At 39.7% G+C, this 18992-nt stretch overlaps 1 protein-coding gene across 2 annotated transcripts in view; it reads right to left on the reverse strand.

The window, feature by feature from the left end:
* The window catches only part of UNC79 (unc-79 homolog, NALCN channel complex subunit), a 185738-nt gene that overhangs the window by 81119 nt on the left and 85627 nt on the right, over window positions 1-18992 (reverse strand). For both annotated transcript variants that reach the window (XM_040641500.1, XM_040641499.1), the window contains exons 20-24: window positions 17794-17951; window positions 13688-13869; window positions 11810-12011; window positions 10990-11169; window positions 1320-1606 (exon numbers count right to left, since the gene is read on the reverse strand). In XM_040641500.1, coding sequence (XP_040497434.1) covers window positions 1320-1606; window positions 10990-11169; window positions 11810-12011; window positions 13688-13869; window positions 17794-17951 — 1009 coding nt within the window. The remainder of the gene's footprint in view (window positions 1-1319; window positions 1607-10989; window positions 11170-11809; window positions 12012-13687; window positions 13870-17793; window positions 17952-18992) is intronic.

Genomic DNA, 18992 nt, shown 5'->3' on the forward strand with positions numbered 1-18992 from the left:
ATTTATCAATATGTATAATATGATCCCATTACTGTAGAAAATGTGTGCACATGCATATACCCGTATATAAGTATATATGAATGTGATAATGGGGCCAGCAATAACATACGAACACTGAAACATGAGTTTTGTCATGGGTTTCATGGAGATTTGTATTTAATTTTTTGCTTTATTAAATAAATAGGCATGATGTAAATACAGGATGAGAAAAGTGAGGAATGAAAGGAGGAGGGGAGGGAAGTTCGGTATCTGGAATGGCGCACCCTCTCTTCACCACAAACAACTGAGTGTTAGTGGGGACCCATCTAGTTACCAGCATCAGCAAAAGACTTCCATGCACACATTGCTCCTACTTCGCTTATCTGTGTTCATCACATTACAATCTATTTGAGCAAATTGATAACAGTGACCATCACCGAGCTCCTACCACGAGACAGGTGCTGATTAAGTGCTCAGCAATATGTTGGCTCTAATTGTTCAAAACAGAAGTCTGTTACCAATGAGCAAAGAAGCAGACGATGTTTAAGGCCACAACAGATAACAACAGTGGCAGAGTTGAAATTCATATCAATTTCTCTCTAGCTCCAAGTTCTACACTGGTCAAGTTAGGCATACAAAAACCCAATAATCCACTAATTCTGCTCTTGCGTACGTATCTCAAAGGAATTCTCACAGTGGTGGATAAGGTGCATATGCATGATGTTCACTGCTGAGCTGTCTGGAGTGGTTAAGTAGCTGGGAGCAAGCAAAATGAGTGTCCATCTACTGGCACAATGGACAGTTAGAGCCTGGTCAATGGGCACCGCGGTATAAACTACAGCAGTTGGGAGTAGCAGACAAACAGGGAGAAAGCCAGTGATGACAATGTGACATGAAGAAAGTTGTACAATTAACTCAACTCTCCACTCGAAGCCAAAAAGGATAAAAGATTTTTTTTAAAAAGCCCATAAACAAAAATTCTACACTCCCTTATTTTTTTAATGGGTAGAGTTTCAGTTTAGGATAATGAAAAAGCTCTAGAGATGGAGAATGGTTCCGGTTACATAATAATGCGAATATACTTAATGCCACTGAATTACATACTTAAAAATGGTTAAAATGGTAAACTTCATGTTAGGTATATTCTACTCCTGCCCCCCCACGCCAAAAATCCTATACTCCCTATTAGTCTCACTCATCTTATACTCCCTTCCGCATACCCCTGCCTAATAAAGTCACTTGCACAAACCTCTACACAGAACCCATGTTGGCTAAATGGAACTTAATGACTTGCTTCTACTAAAACCTTAATGGTATGACTCCTGGAAGCTTACACTTACTTGGGCAATTCCTGCAATAAATGCATTAAAGCAAGTTGACAGGCGCATTTTTTGAGGTGCAATCATGAAGCAACCCTCCTGTTGGTCATAACCGAGTAAGACGTACAGGTGCCGCTTGACCGTGTTGAAGGCCTTGGCGCTGCTGATGTCTGACTCAGCGCTGCTCTCATCCTTGGCCATGAACTTCATGAGCACTGTAATCAGCTGGTGAACAGTCTGGTGGTCGATCCCAGCATCTTCTGGGAGCAGGTCCTTGATGGTGTTGTCATTCTCAGGAGATTGTTGTCCTGTCAGTACAAGAAAGGTCATCACTGGGTGGCTCCCTCACAAGGACGCTCACAAGGAAATCTCACTTATCGATAAAGCACCATGCCTTTTGCTTCCACTAAATATTTAAAGGGTCTGTTCTGGACCAACATAAAGGCAAAGTATGGCCTACTCAGCAAAGCATTAGTCCAGGGGTGAAAGTTATTGTGCTCATCAACAACCAAGTAATTTGAGAGTAATAAGGAATAGAAATAAAAATAAGGCACTATAAAGCAAGGTTCTCTTTGAACGGCAAGAAAAATACCTAAATAAACTTTGTATTTAGAGATTTTTTAAATATCTCGGCAAAGTTTTATCCTCAATGATAAAGAGAAGTTTCTCTTCCAGATTTGTAAAATAAACACTTAAAAATAACCACAAAAATAATATTCTAACATCCACTGAGCACAAAAGCATCCACTGAGTTCTTTTGCTTAAATTATTATCTCAATTTGGGGGCGCCTGGGTAGCTCAGTCGGTTAAGCATCTGCCTTCAGCTCAGGTCATGATCCCAGGGTCCTGGGATAGAGCCCCACATCAGGCTCCCTGCTCAGCAGGGAGTCTGCTTTTCCCTCTCCCTCTGCCTGCTGCTCCCCCTGCTCGTGCTCACACGTTTTCTCTCTCTCTCTGTCAAATAAATAAATAAAATCTTAAAAAAAAATTATTATCTCAATTCAGTTATGTTCATAAATCAGCTGGTGGAAAAAAAATGTAAAGTTTTCTTTTCCAAATCCTGAGATATTAGGAGTGGGTACTCTATGAAGGATACAGTCAAAATTATAAATAGCAAATTATAAGTCCGGCTGTATGTAATGAGAAACATAGAAGGGAGGGGACAGACAGAAAGAAAGAAGCATGAGCTTTTAAAAACAGAAAAATACCACGACAGTGAGCTGAAAGTTTACATGGAAAGAAAAAAAATACCTTAGTCCTTGACTTACTCATAACCTAACAAATAATTGTATCATAGCAACTCCCTGACTTTGACCTTCTCTCTGTTATTTGTCAAAGTCAGAAATTACACCCTGCCTCTGTTTGTTCTTCTGCCTCTTCTGATCTGGTTTAGTTCAGGACTCTTGGTGAAGAAAGGGTGAGATTTGCTCTTCTATTTTATGTTTGGGGGCTTATTCAAAATACCCTCTGCATCCTTGTCCCTTCTTGGACAAGCAACATCAGAATTTCTAAATGGAAAGCAAGGTTTTTGCCTGGTGGCTTAGATGATGCACCCAGCGTTCTCATCTCCCACCCTGCAAGGAAAATTTCTGCTACACAATGACAGGCTTTGCTTACCAACCATTAGAAACCAAACTGTGATCATATTATATCATGTATCATATAATATCATATAACTATGGCATGAAGGATACGCGAAGGAGATAGGTAGTAATTTATATTCATTAGCTCAACTAATTTGGCAAGCTTGAGGTAACAAGCTTGGTTCTCTATTTCGCCCCAGATGCTCAGAATAATGTCCGTCTGTTCAAAAGTGATATACTGAGAAGGGATCATTGACCGTGGGTGAAGGGCAACAGAGTCAACTAAGTCTAAGAGCCTCTCATTTAGGGGAAACCATAAGATAAATGTCAATACGACCCTAGGACATGAACATTTTCTATCTCCTGCAGTCTGTGTATGAAGAGTAAATGTGTGCATTGTACTCTGGAGAAGCTTTCACCCAAAATCATTCAAATAAAACCCAAGGACTTGTTTATTACAGTGTTTCACATGCATCAATGACAGTGATCAATAAATTGTTAATATTGTTACTTATGGGGCATGCATCAGCCACCAGGAGAAAAGTCAATTTATGTGGAACACCCTATTTCACCAAGAGGCCAGAAATGTGAAGCATTGCTGTATATTATAATCAAATTAAACGTTTGGAATAGAAGATTAGGCCAAAAGCAATACCTATGTAAATCTCATAAAATAAAATAGTTTAGAGAACTATCTTTCCAGCACTGAGAAATATTTAATCTTGATTTCTTTCTTCTCCAGAGTATTACTTTACAACTAGAAGGAGTTATTGCTTTGGGCAAGCCTGAGCCAAGAATGTGAGGACTGTGAGAATGCAGGGTGTGAGAATGCAGGCTCCCCGCAGGATTCAATGTGACTGCAGCAGCAAGGGATAGCTGTTACAATATAACTTTCTTCCTCAATTTGTTTCAGCTCTGGGGGGCAAGGTTTACAATACCTTGTAGCACTGTCCTGCTCAGCCACCATCAAGTTCAGATGGCTAGACTCCAAAGTCCCCATGTTAACAATGGAACTAGGGAGCATTTGGGAAGGAGCTGCCCCTTTATTTTATATCCCCGAGAATCCAGGGGCCTCAATACAGAAGAAAGGGAGCTCCAAACAAGGCCCAACTAAGACTCTGGCTCATTTCATTCTATCCTAGTTCAGGTCAGACTTCATCTTTAAATATTTCAAAATTCCTCTTCCCATTGTAGGTAGATGTTCATTTAAAAAGTGTATACCCTGGGGCGTCTGGGTGGTTCAGTCAGCTAAGCGTCCGACTCTTGATTTCAGCTCAGGTCATAACCTCAGCGTCCTGAGATTGAGTCCTGCGTCAGGCTCTGCACTGAGCATGGAACCTATTTGAGATTCTCTCTCTTTCTCCCTCTGTCTGCCGCACCCCCCCAAAAAAAACAATAAAATAAGATAGTGTGTAACCTAACTTTTCCCATCAAATCATAGTTTCCTAATGATTGAGTACATTTCACCAATGCCCTATTTTCCTTTGAAATACATCTTCACTGATCTTCAGTGTTTTAGCTTTAAGTTTGCTGCTCCTTTCTTTGTTTTCCCTGAACAGGCAATAATGAGTGATCTTTAACAAACCATTAAATGTACTAAAAAAAAAAAAGGAACTAGTTGATGAAACCTTTTGCATAAAGTAAAAAAAATCTTCGTTCCAAAAATTTACTTCTCTAGTTGTGGGCTTTGCAAGTCTGTGCCTTGTCTATTGTCTTTCTTTAAAATAGCATACGTTTGTCACTGGTATATTCTTCATAAAGAAAAGTTTCCTTAATCAAATCCCTAAGAAAAATTAGCTTAGAAAAGCCAGAATTTTCTCTATTAATAAAGACAATATTACTGTTTTAGTTATCTACAAAGGGTATGAAATTTCTGTTTTAAAACTGAATGCCTATGACATTTTCTCTAAGATGTAACGATTAAAACACTTTTGAATCCTAGTTTTGAACTCTAGTCTATGAAATTCCTCTATGCTTTAATCATAGAGATTTAACTTGTTAAAATTTTTGATATTCTCATTTCTCTAAAGAAAACTGTAAGCATCTTTAGAATCATGGGACAGAGTGATTCCTACCCTAACTTTATCATAGACTGGGTCCATCACAGTCTGTCCACAGAGTGGTACAACTGATTGAAACTCCAAAGTGTCATACGATTTTATTTATTTAATGATCGGAAACCAGGCAGGATCAGGATCTGCTTTTCCAGACTTATCTCTTATTATTCTACCCCAAATGCTCAACATTCTTACAAGGTGGGCTACTCCTAGGTCTCAGAACGTAGCCAACACCTTCCCACCTTTGTGTCTTGCTCAGGGTGTTATATCTTCCCAGCACCCCCAACTCCAGCCAATCTCATCTTGTGAATCTGGTTCTCAGAAGCCATTCTTCCTACCTATGCCCAGCGTCCTCTCAGCAACTGGGTGTGATCTCTAACTTCTGCAAATCCCAAGGCAAGAAGAGAGGGAGGATGGGGGGAAGAATGGAGGAAAATTTCCTTCACCATTTCCTAAAATGGGGCAAACTGCAAGACAGAATTTATTTACTCATTTGCCTATTTCCCCTAGGAGAACGAGGCTCCGTGAAGGTAAGTGCTATGTCTTACCCATTTTTATATCCCTCACAGAATATGAGGAGGTGTCTGACATATACTAGATGCTTATTATTCATAAGCATCTAAGTACACTGAATTCAAATAAATATCTCAGGTAAATATTTCTTCTATATAGGAGAAAAACTAATGTGGGCCCCAAACAACGAGGATATAGGGAATATTCCTCTGCATAAGCTGACCCTGAGTGCTCTGTCAAACCAACAAGTGACAATCAGGTGGAGGAAGGAAGCACCCTTTCCATGAGCTTCCTCTGCATTTGTTCCAGAGAAGCCAATGATCAAGCACTATAAATGAGTTTGCCTTATGTTGCTAGTTCTAATTACACCACCTCACTGATCCCCCTACCCCATTAAAAAACCCAACTTCACAGCAGCTGTGTTGTGTGTATACACAGCAGAAGGGCTGCAAAGCTGGGGCCAGTGACTAACTCCGTACTGTCCTACGCTCCCCATCCCTGCCTCTTCCTATCCCCCATCCATGCCTTTACATCCTCTCTACCAGTCAAGGTCTGGCTGGAAAGCCACCTCTCCACAAGACCATCCCTGCTGCCCCCAACTCTCCTCCCGCTGTACCTGATGGGAACTATCCCATAGCACTGGCACATTCACCAGATGAGAGTTCACGTATGTTCACGCTTTATCTCCCTTCCTTGACTATATACAAGCAAGGGGAGAGTATAAAAATTTCTGATGTATCTTTGCAGTCTTCTTATTTCCTAGTACTGAAGGTGCCCAGTAAATGTTTGTTCAACACAAACTGCCATTTCCGAAAACTATTATTTCAAACAAGGGCATTCCTATTAAAATAACTGTTCTCTTTGAGTTATGGGGTCTTAATGATCAATAGGCATTTTGCAAGTTAGTGAAGGATGTGGGTTGTTAACCACCTCTAGAAAGAAAGAGAGAGCCCAAAGAGAAGTAATTTGGAGTTTCAGGCTGGGACACTAATGGGGGACAGGGCGCGGGGTGGTGGGGTGGGGAGGGCCATACAAGTTTTACCAGTGCTACCTAGCATTGGACACCTTCTCTTGTTGATACAAATTCAGACCAAGACATCCCAAGGTTTCTCTGCAGGCTGGAGTAGAATTGAGGGTATCCATGTTGCTTTAGGGATTTGGACCCTTCTAGACCAATCTGTGGATCCTAAATGGAAAGGTCTCTTGGCGTGGATGCTCACGACCTTAAGGTACGCTGTAGCAAACATGAACGCCCAGGTTAGCTCTCTAACCAGACTGGTCTTCATGCGCCACAGGGCAGGAACGCCCTAATATCAATGCATCAGGAGGTAGTTATAGTGGAAAGAAAGCAAATGAAGTCTCCTGGACTCAAGCATTAGTCCCCAACTAGTTAGTTATAAGTGAACTTGAACAAATTATCTAGGCAGAATTAATTAATCCCTCAGGACCTCAGTTTTCCTGTCCATATGTAAAGCAAGAAAATCATAATAATACTTTGCATATATCCAGAGCCGTTGTGAAATCAAAATTAGATTATTTGTATTAAAAACACTCTTAATAGATAAAGAGGTACTACACATACATGAAGTATTGTTATTCTTATTATTATATACCTACCATTGTCTAATTATTCATTCCAGGGGATGAGGAACAAGATATAATTAAGTTCCCCATGACCACGTGGGTTGGATATCAGATTTTCGGTGTTGTGTTATGAAAACCTATCAAAATTGCTATATTATACTCAATTAATATTCAACAGGTATTCTGAATCACCAAAGATAAGTCTTAGTTTTCACAGAATCGGTGAAAATATTCCTTATAAATAATTATAATCATACTAATTTCATATTAGCAGGTGAAACTGTGTATTTCATCGGTTAGGATTAAATACAGGTGCTGAGTTCTTATTGGCATTTACCACACATGCCTTGCACGAGAGATCAGGGCTTGAGACCCAGATCTGTCACCAACAAGCTTGTGAAACATGTTCCTTTCTGGGAACTTCAGTTTCCTCTTCTGTGAAATGAGAATGTTAACATATCTCTAATAGTCCAGCCATAATTTCCTATGAATTTCATTCATATGAGCAAAGTTTTTGATCTGACTCATGAAAGTCATAAAGGAATATAGCTCTTCCCTACCCTTGTTGGAATATACCTTCTATACAAGTGTATTTCTAATGCAAAATTTGCTGTAGGTAATATGTAAAAGCTAAGATCAGAAAGCCAGCCGTTGTGAACCCAATGCCAAAAAAGCTCAACCTAAACAGCAATTAAAATGAACTCCTGCTGCCTAATTACAGGGCATAGGCTTTATTTCAGGCCCAATCAATAAGAGGTCTTGCACTGAGAAGCTCAAGGCTTGCACCAAACAAAAGTATGTTCAGTAAGTAGCAAGCCCTTCAGCTTCCATGTAATTACTATCTTAAACCACCCTATATAATCTTAGGATTATCCCAGCATGTCTTTGTTCCCAAGTTAAAAAATTTACTGTCTAGTAAATAATAATGCAAAAATGAAAAACTAGTTTGAAAGGGCCAGCTGTTTCCAAATCTAATCAAGTTTTTATTAGAGTGTAAATTATCTTTCCAGAAACTTTAGCGTTATATTTAATATCAACGATACTGTTATCTGCCCCATTTCCAGCTGGTCACTTTTGGTGGGACAAGTAGAAGCCTAAAGCCTTTTTTTTGTTTTTAAACTTCAGGAAACATATGTATCCATTTTCCCAAAGAGATGTGAGAGGACTCTTTTGGATTGTGAAAATGGGTAATAAGAATAATTAAAGACTTTAATTGAATAATCAATTCAACTAAGCCTTAAGACAAAAAGAAAAGATGGGGTAAAATAAAAATAATTTATGAAATTGCTTTAGATTCATCTCAAGAAGAAGATCTCACTGAAGGGGACCTGCATGGATTTCACATTGTAATGGAGCTCAGGATCAGAAGTTTTTATTTTTACTCTTTTTTTAATCCCACTACAGTTGAGGCCCAAGTGATGCAGAAAACAAGGCAGGGTGACTCAGCCAAGGGTTTTGCTAATCCTTCTTTCTCGACAGTTTTAAAAGAGAAAATACGCTCTGGCCAACACCCGCCATCGGCATTCATAATCCTTGGGGCTCTCTCTTCCCCCTACTCCCACCCCAACTATGTTTGTAATACTTAATATACATGGTCTTGAAAGCCTCCTTGAAATTCTCCTTCTGAGGCCATTCAGAAAAGTCTATCTTAAAATCATTCTTAGATGAAAAAGCAAATGTTCTAGAGCATGATACACAGGCGGCAGGTACCAAGTTTGCTTTTGACAAATAAGCAGCTATTCAGACTCTTGACAATCTTCCCAATGCAACGTGGCACCATTTGCGTAGATAACATTCATTCTGTGATCGCCTTGCCAAAGTCCTTTCAACCCTTAGGATCCTTCGTGATAAACTACAGTCCCTCAGGGGACATCGAATGGTGGCTACACTGTACTGAGTCGAATATGATCCTAAGGTCCTCCAAACAATTGAAATCTTCCTTTCTCTGAGAGACAGAAATGTATGCAGGAATTGCAAAGAATCAGGAATGGCTACGGGCATGAGTGAATGACGGTGGCTCAAATGTATAACCTTTGAAAATGTCAATGAAAATGTATGTTTTTCCTATAGCGGATCTATACGAACATAATATTTCTATGTGTAAATACACATACAAATATAAGTACCATGTATAGTTCTAGTCATATTAGCTCTCTGGGGAAAAGTGCATATTCAGGTAACATGATACCTCTCACTGGACCAAAAGTTAATGGGATCAAAAGTCATCTGACAATAGTAAGATAGAAAGAATTGCTAGGTCAGGGGCTCAAACGCTTGAGCGTCTGGGGTAAGACCCTTCAAGTTTGCAAATCCTAAACATAGCATTCTGGTCCAGTTAGAGACACTGCATTCTTTACCTTGTCCACCTGGGATAGACACTTGCACACAGCCCTTCCACGTCAGAAGTACCCACCTGGTGTCTGTTCGGGTGTCCCACCGAGAGCTGGAGCAGACTGCTCATGCCTGGTCAACCTCATAGCTTAAAAATCAACAACAACTCTATTTAAATAAGCATTAAAAACAACTTGAGCCTAGAAAATACACTCAGTGCTAACTCACTGGATAGTAGGGGCAGGTTTAAGTTTAGTTTTCCTACTTGTAATTAACATCGCGGGAAAGATGTTTGCGTCACAAAAGCTCTGTGGTTTTACGTGAATCTTAAGAACATCCTTTGGTATTACTTCAATTCTTAATCTTCAAAATTGTCATGTGAATCAATTAACGAGAAAGAACAATAAGTAAACTTGATATCCCGAAGTGGCTGGTTAGGTTATTAAAGAGCTGGGACATTCACAGAAATTGTAATTTATTTAACCTAGATATTGTTTTCTAGGATCTGATTTGGTCTCCCTGGGGCCTAGCACTCCTACAGGTTATTCTTAAATGGCCACCTGCTATAATCTTTGCTCCCTGAAAAACTGAGTTACTGATTGCTTGAAGGGCTTTCATTGACTTATTCCAAAGTTCACAATACCACATTTTCAGAGCTTGTCATAAAATAGAGAAAAATGTGATAAAAAAATCAAATCATATTTGTGATTAAAAATGATTATGTTATATAAGGCTGTCTTCTAATAAATGTCAATGAAAAAAGCAAACCTTTCCACTTCCGACAGGACAAGAAATATATTGTAGGGTGTTATGTTAGGAATTTCACCACAGTTATTTAAAAATTAAATCATTTGATAAATTTTACAAGTTAGTACCATATTTAAATATACTCATTCGCTAATATGGTGATTTAGTTATGAATTTTTAATTATTTGTCATTCATGAGCCATTGCGAATCATTAGAGTTCATTTAGTCATCTGATAATTTAGGGAAAATTGTGTTCTCCTTCCAAGCGCAATATAAAGAAAGACCTTTATGAAACAAACATATATGGTCTTTTTTTAAGTTGGAGATGAAGTTTATTTTTATTTATAAATTATCCAGTGAAGCACAGAAATTTAACTTCTCCTTAGCCTGGTTTTTCCTTTTCAAAAGCAACCATTATTTTTGGTTCGTCTGGGAGCTTGTTTGGCTGTCTCTATCATACATGAAAAGCAAACGCCCTCCAAATTTCCACTCTACCAGCTCAGCTGCCCTGGGTCTGACCTGTCTTTTTCAGGAAGCTCTTAGGTTACGAGGCTGGTGGTGCACACCGTCCTATCCGAGAACCCAGGAGCAGATGCCGTCTGCACGCTTCTGGCCAGGCATCAGTGGATTTGCTGCCTTCCGCCTGGCAAAACAATCTACAACTGGACCAGGGCTTTGCTTCACCCGCAAACTGGAAAAAGCCCCCCCAGAGCCCTGACATTCTTGGGCTGACCCTCTAGGGAATCTGAAGCCCAAACCTATTGAAGGAGCTCAGTTTGCTAAATATGCTAGTCTCTATGAACATTCAACAAGACAAGTCAGCCTCAGAAAGACATTAAACAGATTTAAAGGAAGGAGGGAAGAAGATACTCAACGAATTTTGGAGGTTAAGGTCTCGGGGAGGGAGAGTGCCCTCTTGGATTCCACGGGCCCCTTCACGCTGTCTCTCAGAGAACGCACGCTCTTCTGGCGGTTCCTCGCGAAACGAGCCCTCTTGATCTTCCACAACGCTGCGTCACTGAGGTTGGCGACATTGGTCCTTACAGCAGTGATAGCTTTAGAGAAGGAATTAGACGTTATTTTCTTTAACGGGCTGTGTAGCACAACTAGTTTGAAACAATCCATCTGTGTGTATTTTCGAGATAAAAATACATCCTTCATGGACACATGAATCATTCATCTCTCATTCATGGGGAGTCTTATATAAGAAGCCATCACTACTGCCTATGATGCCTACTGCCTATGATTTTTCTGCTTAGACCATAAGATGACATTGTCTAATTTTTTTATTATCACTGAATACATAGTTGAGTGACCCACTTTTCCCATCTATTTAGAGCTGTAGTAACTAATAAGCATGCAAGAATGAATTTGCAAGGTGCAAATGTATCTCACAAAATTTCTCACAAACGCTGTAAACATGACGACTGAATCATATTTAAGGAACACACAGTCACAAATGGTTATCATAGGTCCTCAAGGAACGAGAAGAGTTTTGCTTTTGGAATGCCAGAAACTAGTTGATCTATGGATTACTACAGAGTTACTCAATAAATATTTAATAAACAGAGTTCATGAAGCCAGAGCATCCTCCACAATGGGAAATTAAGCCACGTGCAGAGTACGGTCTGCTTATCTAGCAGATAAGAGAACAGGAACTATGACTGTTTAAAGCAAGTTCTTTGTTTTGCTTACTTGTAGGAAAAGGAAATTCTTTGTTACAATCCAAATGTAGCTGAGCTTCCAAGGAAAGTGTCTCAAATCTGTTGACAAAGAACTCCCAGCTCAAGGCAGGAATATCTTGCTTAAGAAAATGCAGGAGTAAAAGTTTGCTCAGTATTGTGGGTCTATCTTTAACCACAGTATCAAACTGGAAATCAAGACAGAGACACAGACCCTGGGGCAGAGGGGGGAAGAAAGTTTAAGTCAGACGTAAACATCTAAGTTACTTCAAAGCAAACACACTAAGCAAAGTCAGTGGAACAAGGCAAAACCCGAATCCATACATATAATGTAGAATAATCCAACTGCAATCTTTGATTACAAGTTTGGTAGAAATAAAATGCAGAAGAGGAACTTCTCCCAACTGCCGAATATCTCTTGCGTTTTAATTCAGAAACCTAAACTAAATGTATGTTATTTGTTTTCAGATGCAGTCATTAATAACCACCTATCCAAATGCTCTCAAACCAATGTTTCTTTTTTCAATGTCTGTAGTTTCTATTAAAAGAGGCATACTTCCAAAGCTACATTTGAGAACACACAATACGGTTTTCTAATTCCCTTTCAAAGCTAAACGCCGTGGTTCTAAAAGAAAGTAAATTAATTTTGTCTTCTTGGAATGTGAGTGGCACACAGAATCTTAAAAAATCAAGTTGGACTGGATTGAGCATCCATTTCTCCAGTATATGACTCTATTTACCATTCCCTGTTTCCTGACTGAATGAAACTTAGAAACCGTAATTCACCCAAACAATCTATTAATTCATTCAACTCTCATCTACTAAGTGCCTCCTACATTCTAGGCCCTGGGTTGGAAGACTACCTAGTCTTCCTAAGACCAACAGAGAAGGAGTATCCAGAAGACAATTGGGAATTTTTATAAGGGAGGCTGTGGGTCCACAGTCAGCATAACCACTGAATTTCTCAGATCCTGCACTTTTTTCTTGGTCTCTTTTACAGGAAGCAGTGTATAGATACAGATACAGTTAAGAACATGGACTTTATTGTGACTTAGAACCTGAGTCTGCCCTGCCACGTACTAGCTACCTGACCCTGAAAAAGTTACCTACCCCTTCCAACCCTCGGCTTCTCTATCTGTAAAATGGGAACCCACAAGGTTATCGTGGGGATTAAATGAGACAATGGATGATGAGACACTTAACACACTGTCCTAGAAAAACAGTACCTATTTGACAAATTTAAGCTCTTGCCATTATTATTAGTTTTAATTATAATGATATAGTAATAAACTGGGTGCTAATGTGGGAAAACAGGAGATCAGTACTTTGGAGGTTCTAGTCTTGGTTCTTCCACTAACTCTCTCTGTGTCATTTGAAGAGCCATATTATCTCTCCCAGACTTGAGTTCTTCAATTATAAAATAAAGGCGCCAAATAAAATAAATATGCGACTCTTTCCAGGTCTCATGTTTCATGCTCCTTTGACTTTCATTGTGGTAGGCATATTTGCCTTCTCGGGTCTTGCTTTGATTTATATTATAACTCGTCACAGAGATGATTTCTCTTAGTATCTAGCCTCTAATGACAAGAGTTCCCAGCCCAGGAGCCAGCTACATAGTATAAGATAAACCAGCCTGTTCAAAAATCTGCCACACAAAAAAAGTTATTCAACTACTGTCTCTGTCAAAAGCGATATCACCATATGAACAAAGACTGAGAAGAAAGTACTAAGAAATAAAAACAAGAGGTCTGTTAATAAGATGTGTTTCTGGAGGGTTTTCCCCATTTAAAAGTTCCCACTGTTTCTGCTGTCCTCATCATCAGTACTGTACGTGTTCAGTGGATCAGAGAACCATCCACAGAGCAGACAACACACATCTGAGGGACGTCACCTGCAATGCTGGCCTCTTGATGGTGTCAAGCAGGAGACCAGCCCTGGTAGCCACTGCTGGGTTGACGTCCTCCACAGCTGTCAGAAAGCAGCAGAAGGCATGTGCCAGGGAGTATTTTAGCAGGTGGTTTTTGGTCACTGAATGAATATCCAAAAATCTACAAATTACAGCCACTTTTTCCACTGCAATGGAAAAGGCAGAGGACAAAAAAAAAAAAAAAAGACACTTATTTAGACAAAAACTGAACCCATAAAGAAAAACTCAACTCTGGGGCCCCCACACCCTGTTTTGAGAAACCAAAAGGAAATTCTAATGCCACCTTCTTGAATGTTCCTTTTCATAGGTGCAACAGAGACTGTTTCCACCTAGTGCAGTACTTTTCTGCTGGGCAGCCTTGATTTAACTGTGGGTTGTCCTTTCTTTTTCTTTTTTTTTTTTTTTTTATGGTCTTCCTCATTGCTTAATTCAAACTATACTTCAAACTATTCAAAATGCCTCCATGCTCACTTCTCTGTCCAACCACAGGCCCTTCTGCAGACCACACAGGAGACAGGAGGTGCCCACCAGACCTGGCTTTAGATTCTGGACCCCCTACTGCACTCGTACTATGTCATGATATGAAGTGACAACAAACAGACTTCCTAGGGCTATAGAAGCCATATATTTTTTATATGCAATAGATGCATGCTTACTTGATAGATTTCTTTTTTTAATTAAATTATTAAAGATTTTATTTATTTATTTATTTGAGAGAGAGAGCACAAGCATGGGAAGGGGTACAGAAAGAGAGAGAGAGAAGCAGACTCCCCACCAAGCACGTAGCCCAATGTGGGGCTCAATCCCAGGACCCTGAGATCATGACCTGAGCCAAAAGCAGATGCTTAACTGACTGAGCCACCCACTCACCCCATAATTAAATTTTTAAAAAATATTTTATTTATTTGACAGAGAGTGAGTGAGAGAGAAAGACCACAAGCAGGGGGAGGGGCAGAGGAAGAAGCAGACTCCCTGCTGAGCCAGGAGCCCAACTCCGGGATTATCACCTGAGCTGAAAGCAGATGTTTAACTGACCGAGCCACCTAGGTGTCCTAATAAAGCTTTTATTTTAATTCCAGTATAGTTAACATGCAGTGTTATATTAGATTCAGGTGTATAATATAGTGATTCAACAATTCCATACATTGCTCAGTGCTCATCATGGTAGGTGTGCTCATTAATTCCCATCACCTATTTCACCCACCCCCCCCAACTCCATAAGTCAGCCAGAGATGGATTTGTAATTATTCTGCAAATCTGTGTTAAATGATTCCAGGTACTCTTAATATATGGCTTTATAAAAAGTTAAAGGAGCTAGTGAAGTAATATAGTGCCATGAAAATAAAGCATTTCAGTACATCGCTTAAGCTATTTCAGTAGCCTAGAATATTCTTTCTGTTCCTCTCTGCTTATTGGTGTTCTACCATCCTTAAAGAACCTGCTGCTGAAATTCTACCTGCTCTGTAAAAGTCTACTCTGACATAGAGTGGCCTTTCGGTCCCATGAACTCCTGCAAAACTACTGTTCATTTACACCCTGTTTATTTACGTAGGGTATTTGTGTGCCCACATACAGCTGTATGACGTATCTTCTTTTGTGGTCTTGAATTATATCTTTAGTTTCTTAACCTCCTACGTGTTTATATTTGGTTTCATCAATTAAATTAGTAGCTTCTTGAGAGCAGGAATCTGCTCTTATACTTCTTTTTATTGGTCCCATAGTGCTTAGCACATATAACATTTATTCAGTAAATTCACCAATTCACTTATTTTAAAAATATATACTTAAAAATAATTTGTATATATACTTAAAATATATACTTAAAAATATATTTATGCATATTATATATTATATATATTTATTATATATATTATATGTGTATTATATATTATATTTTATATTACATATAAATATAATATTTTATAATATATATATAATATATATATATAAAACTAAGAAACTGTCCTAGATACATGAAGGAGTATGGAAGTAACTGGAAAAACGAATTGTTATGAACTCAGTGTTTGTGCTCCTCTCCCCCCACACGCACACCAAATACCGTATGCTGACGTCTTAACCCTCAATGTGATGGCATTCAGAGGTGGGGCCTTTGGGAGATAAGTGAAGTCATGAGGATAGGGCCCCCACGATGGGATTTGTATCCTTAAGAGGAAGGGAACCAGAGCTCTCTAATTCTCTCTCTGCCATGTGGGGACACAGAGAGGAGGCAGTCATCTACAAGACAGGAAGAGAGCCCTCACTAAAGAACCATATGTTCTCGGCACCTTGATCTTGGACTTCCCATCATCCAGAACTGTGAGAAAATGAATGTCTGTTGTTTAAGCCCCCCAACCTATGGTATTCTGTTACAACCTGAGCAGCCTACGCGCACTAATATATGAATCATCCCCAAGTCTTGGCTTAAAAGTCAAGTTGACTAAAGAAATAAGACAGGTGTGACAATAACTGAAACGTAATCTAAAGAGCTATAGACCCCACTAAGGAGGTGTAACTAAAAATCGATAGAGGTGGCATGTGAATGGACCTTGAAGAGAAGAGGATTTCAGATGGAGAGCAGAGTGGCCAAGACAAGGTTGAAGGAAGCGGGAAGCAACGGGGAAGTTGTGACAGAATATCAGAAAGAAGAGCAGGAAATGAGGCTGCAAGTACTCGCAGTTAGACCGGGAGAGGCTTTGACTGTCAGTGTAAGGACTCTGAACTTTATTACTTTAGTCTCTATGCTTTTTTGAATAGAAAAGCGACATAATCAGAGCTGCAATTCAGAATAATCTACTTCTTAAATTGGACCGGAAGAGCATAAATATTTATCTGCTTTATTTGTATTTAAATACCTGTAAAATGTTGCAAACACCAGGTGGCCCGGGGCTAGGAAATGTTACTCTAATTCTCTAAAACATCAGATGTTATCCCATCAAACAGCCCCAGGCGTTCGCCGGGCATTAAGAAGTAAGACCTCTGTGATGTGGCCAGATATTAGCGAGTGTGTAATAGTTAATTCACCTAATGGAACTTCCATTTCTTTGTCAAATTTTGGAGACATTGAAACACATGGAACCATTCTGATAAGGCACACAATGGCATGCGGGCCCTGCTTGCTGCTCCCGAGAATGGGAGTCCTAGCAGATTGGGGTGATGGTGAAGGCAGCCGACATGAGGCTAAAAGAACACGTCCAAGTTCCCTCCTTACCGTGTTCCTCCGAGAACTTGCCATTCTAAGTACCAGGAAATCATACCCATCACTGCCCTAGACTTGATCCCTGATGCTTCAGTGGAAGATTCTAACAGCAGAGATTCTCAAACTTCACTGAATTACTTGGAGACCTTGTTAAAAATGTACATTCCTGGCTTTACCCCCTAAGATTCTAATTCAGTAGGTCTAGGGATGGGTCCCAGCCATCTGTGTGTTTAAAGAACATTCCCAGTTACTTTGATACAAGTAACCTATTGTATCATGTTGTATTATATATTATATCGACTACATAATACCATGTATCATGTAGACTGTATAACTTATCATTCAAGCCAGGATCCATTTGAGTGTAAACAAGCACACAAGTAGTAAATATACCTGGACAACAGGCATAAACTAGGAGTATCCTAGGCAAACCTGAACAGGGTCACCCTACCTGAGGATGACTCTGCAAAATACTATTATAAAGAAAGCTCAGTTAAGTAGAACGACCAAAGAACACTAGCAAGGAAGACAGTACTCTTTAAAAAGAAAGGACGAGGGGCACCTGGGTGGCTCAGTCTATTGAGTGCCCCACTCTTGATTTTGGCTCAGTTCATGATCTCAGGGTCATGAGATCAAGCCCTACATCATCAGGCTCTGCACTCAGTGCAGAATCTGCTTGAGATTCTCTCTCTCTCCCTCCCCCATCGCCCCACTTGTGCGTGAGCTCTCCCTCTCTCTCTCTCTAAATACGTAAATAAATAAAATCTTTAAAAGAAAATTTAAAGAGAGGAGGGTCAACAAGAGACGTCATGACTGGACATCTGGTTTACCTTGTGACACCCCCCAGAGAATTTTTAAGCTAATACAGAGGTACCTGCTTCAAACCTCATCTTCCAGTCTTTGCTGTTGAAATTGCCATTTATGATTGTCCAGAAGATGTCAGCACCATGAGGAAGTGACAAAGCATGGAGAAGCAGAGGAACTGCCAATGAAGATAATTGGGAGAACTCAGATTTGACGACTCTCCACAGGCTAAGGAAGCAAGAAGCAAAGTGGTTACAGTTATGATAACCTTTCTAGAAAACAAACACAATTATCTCAGTTTATGGGAAATGTCATTAACAGGCAGCTGGTAGGGATGATTTTGGTGAAGTTACACCCATCCGCAAGACTAAAATCCTCTGACAAAGCTTTCCTAAATCTCTGTTCTGTTCATTTTTTTTTTAAAGAAATTACTTTTAGGTAACAACACAGAAAAACACCACTTAATACTACATTTTAACATAAGAAATAAAAATTATATATTAGAAATTCAGGTATATAAATGAGCGATGACTTAAAAATATACAAATTTGATCTAGTTTTGTTAAGATGATGGGGTGAAAAGTGATTTTTTAAAAATTTTCTTCTAGTGAATATCTGGAGAGCTCTGTTGATTTTGCCTGCCCGGCAGCCTTTCCTCTTTATTCTAGCAAAGAACAACTCTATTTCTATTAAGAACAGCCTCTCTACCAACTAGCAGGGCTATCAGTCAAGGTCCTCCCCTTCCTTATTGTATGAGTGAACCCAAAACCCAGGCTGATCAAGGTAATTGAAGGAAGCTAACCATATGCAGTACTGCTAGAAAACCATCCCAGCAACAAAAAAGCCTGGAATTCACCAGTCCCACATGGCTTTCCCAATTCTCTAGGGCAGCCTTGTTTGAAATCAGGAAGATAGTGTCCTTCCCCAGATCACTTCACTGTTCATCATGGCTTTTGTGTCAGGGTGGTACTTTGAGGAAAAACCTGGGCTATGTAGCCCAAAGGTTAAGGCAGAGATCCCACAGCACCAGCAATCCATTTGGCCTGGGTAAATGTCCTATAGAGTCTGCCTTTATTTGTTTGTTTGTTTATTTAGTTAGAGAGCAGGGAGGAGGGGCAGAGGGACAGAGAGAGAGAATCTCAAGCAGGCTCCATGCTCAATGCGCTGCCCAATGCAGGGCTTGATCTCAAGACCCAGATGAGATTATGACCTGAGCCAAAAGCAAGAGTCGGACACTTAACCAACTGAGCCACCCTGGTGCCCCCTGTA

Source organism: Ursus maritimus, unplaced genomic scaffold, assembly GCF_017311325.1.
Source record: "Ursus maritimus isolate PB19 unplaced genomic scaffold, ASM1731132v1 scaffold_25, whole genome shotgun sequence".
NCBI classification, from domain to species: domain Eukaryota; kingdom Metazoa; phylum Chordata; class Mammalia; order Carnivora; family Ursidae; genus Ursus; species Ursus maritimus.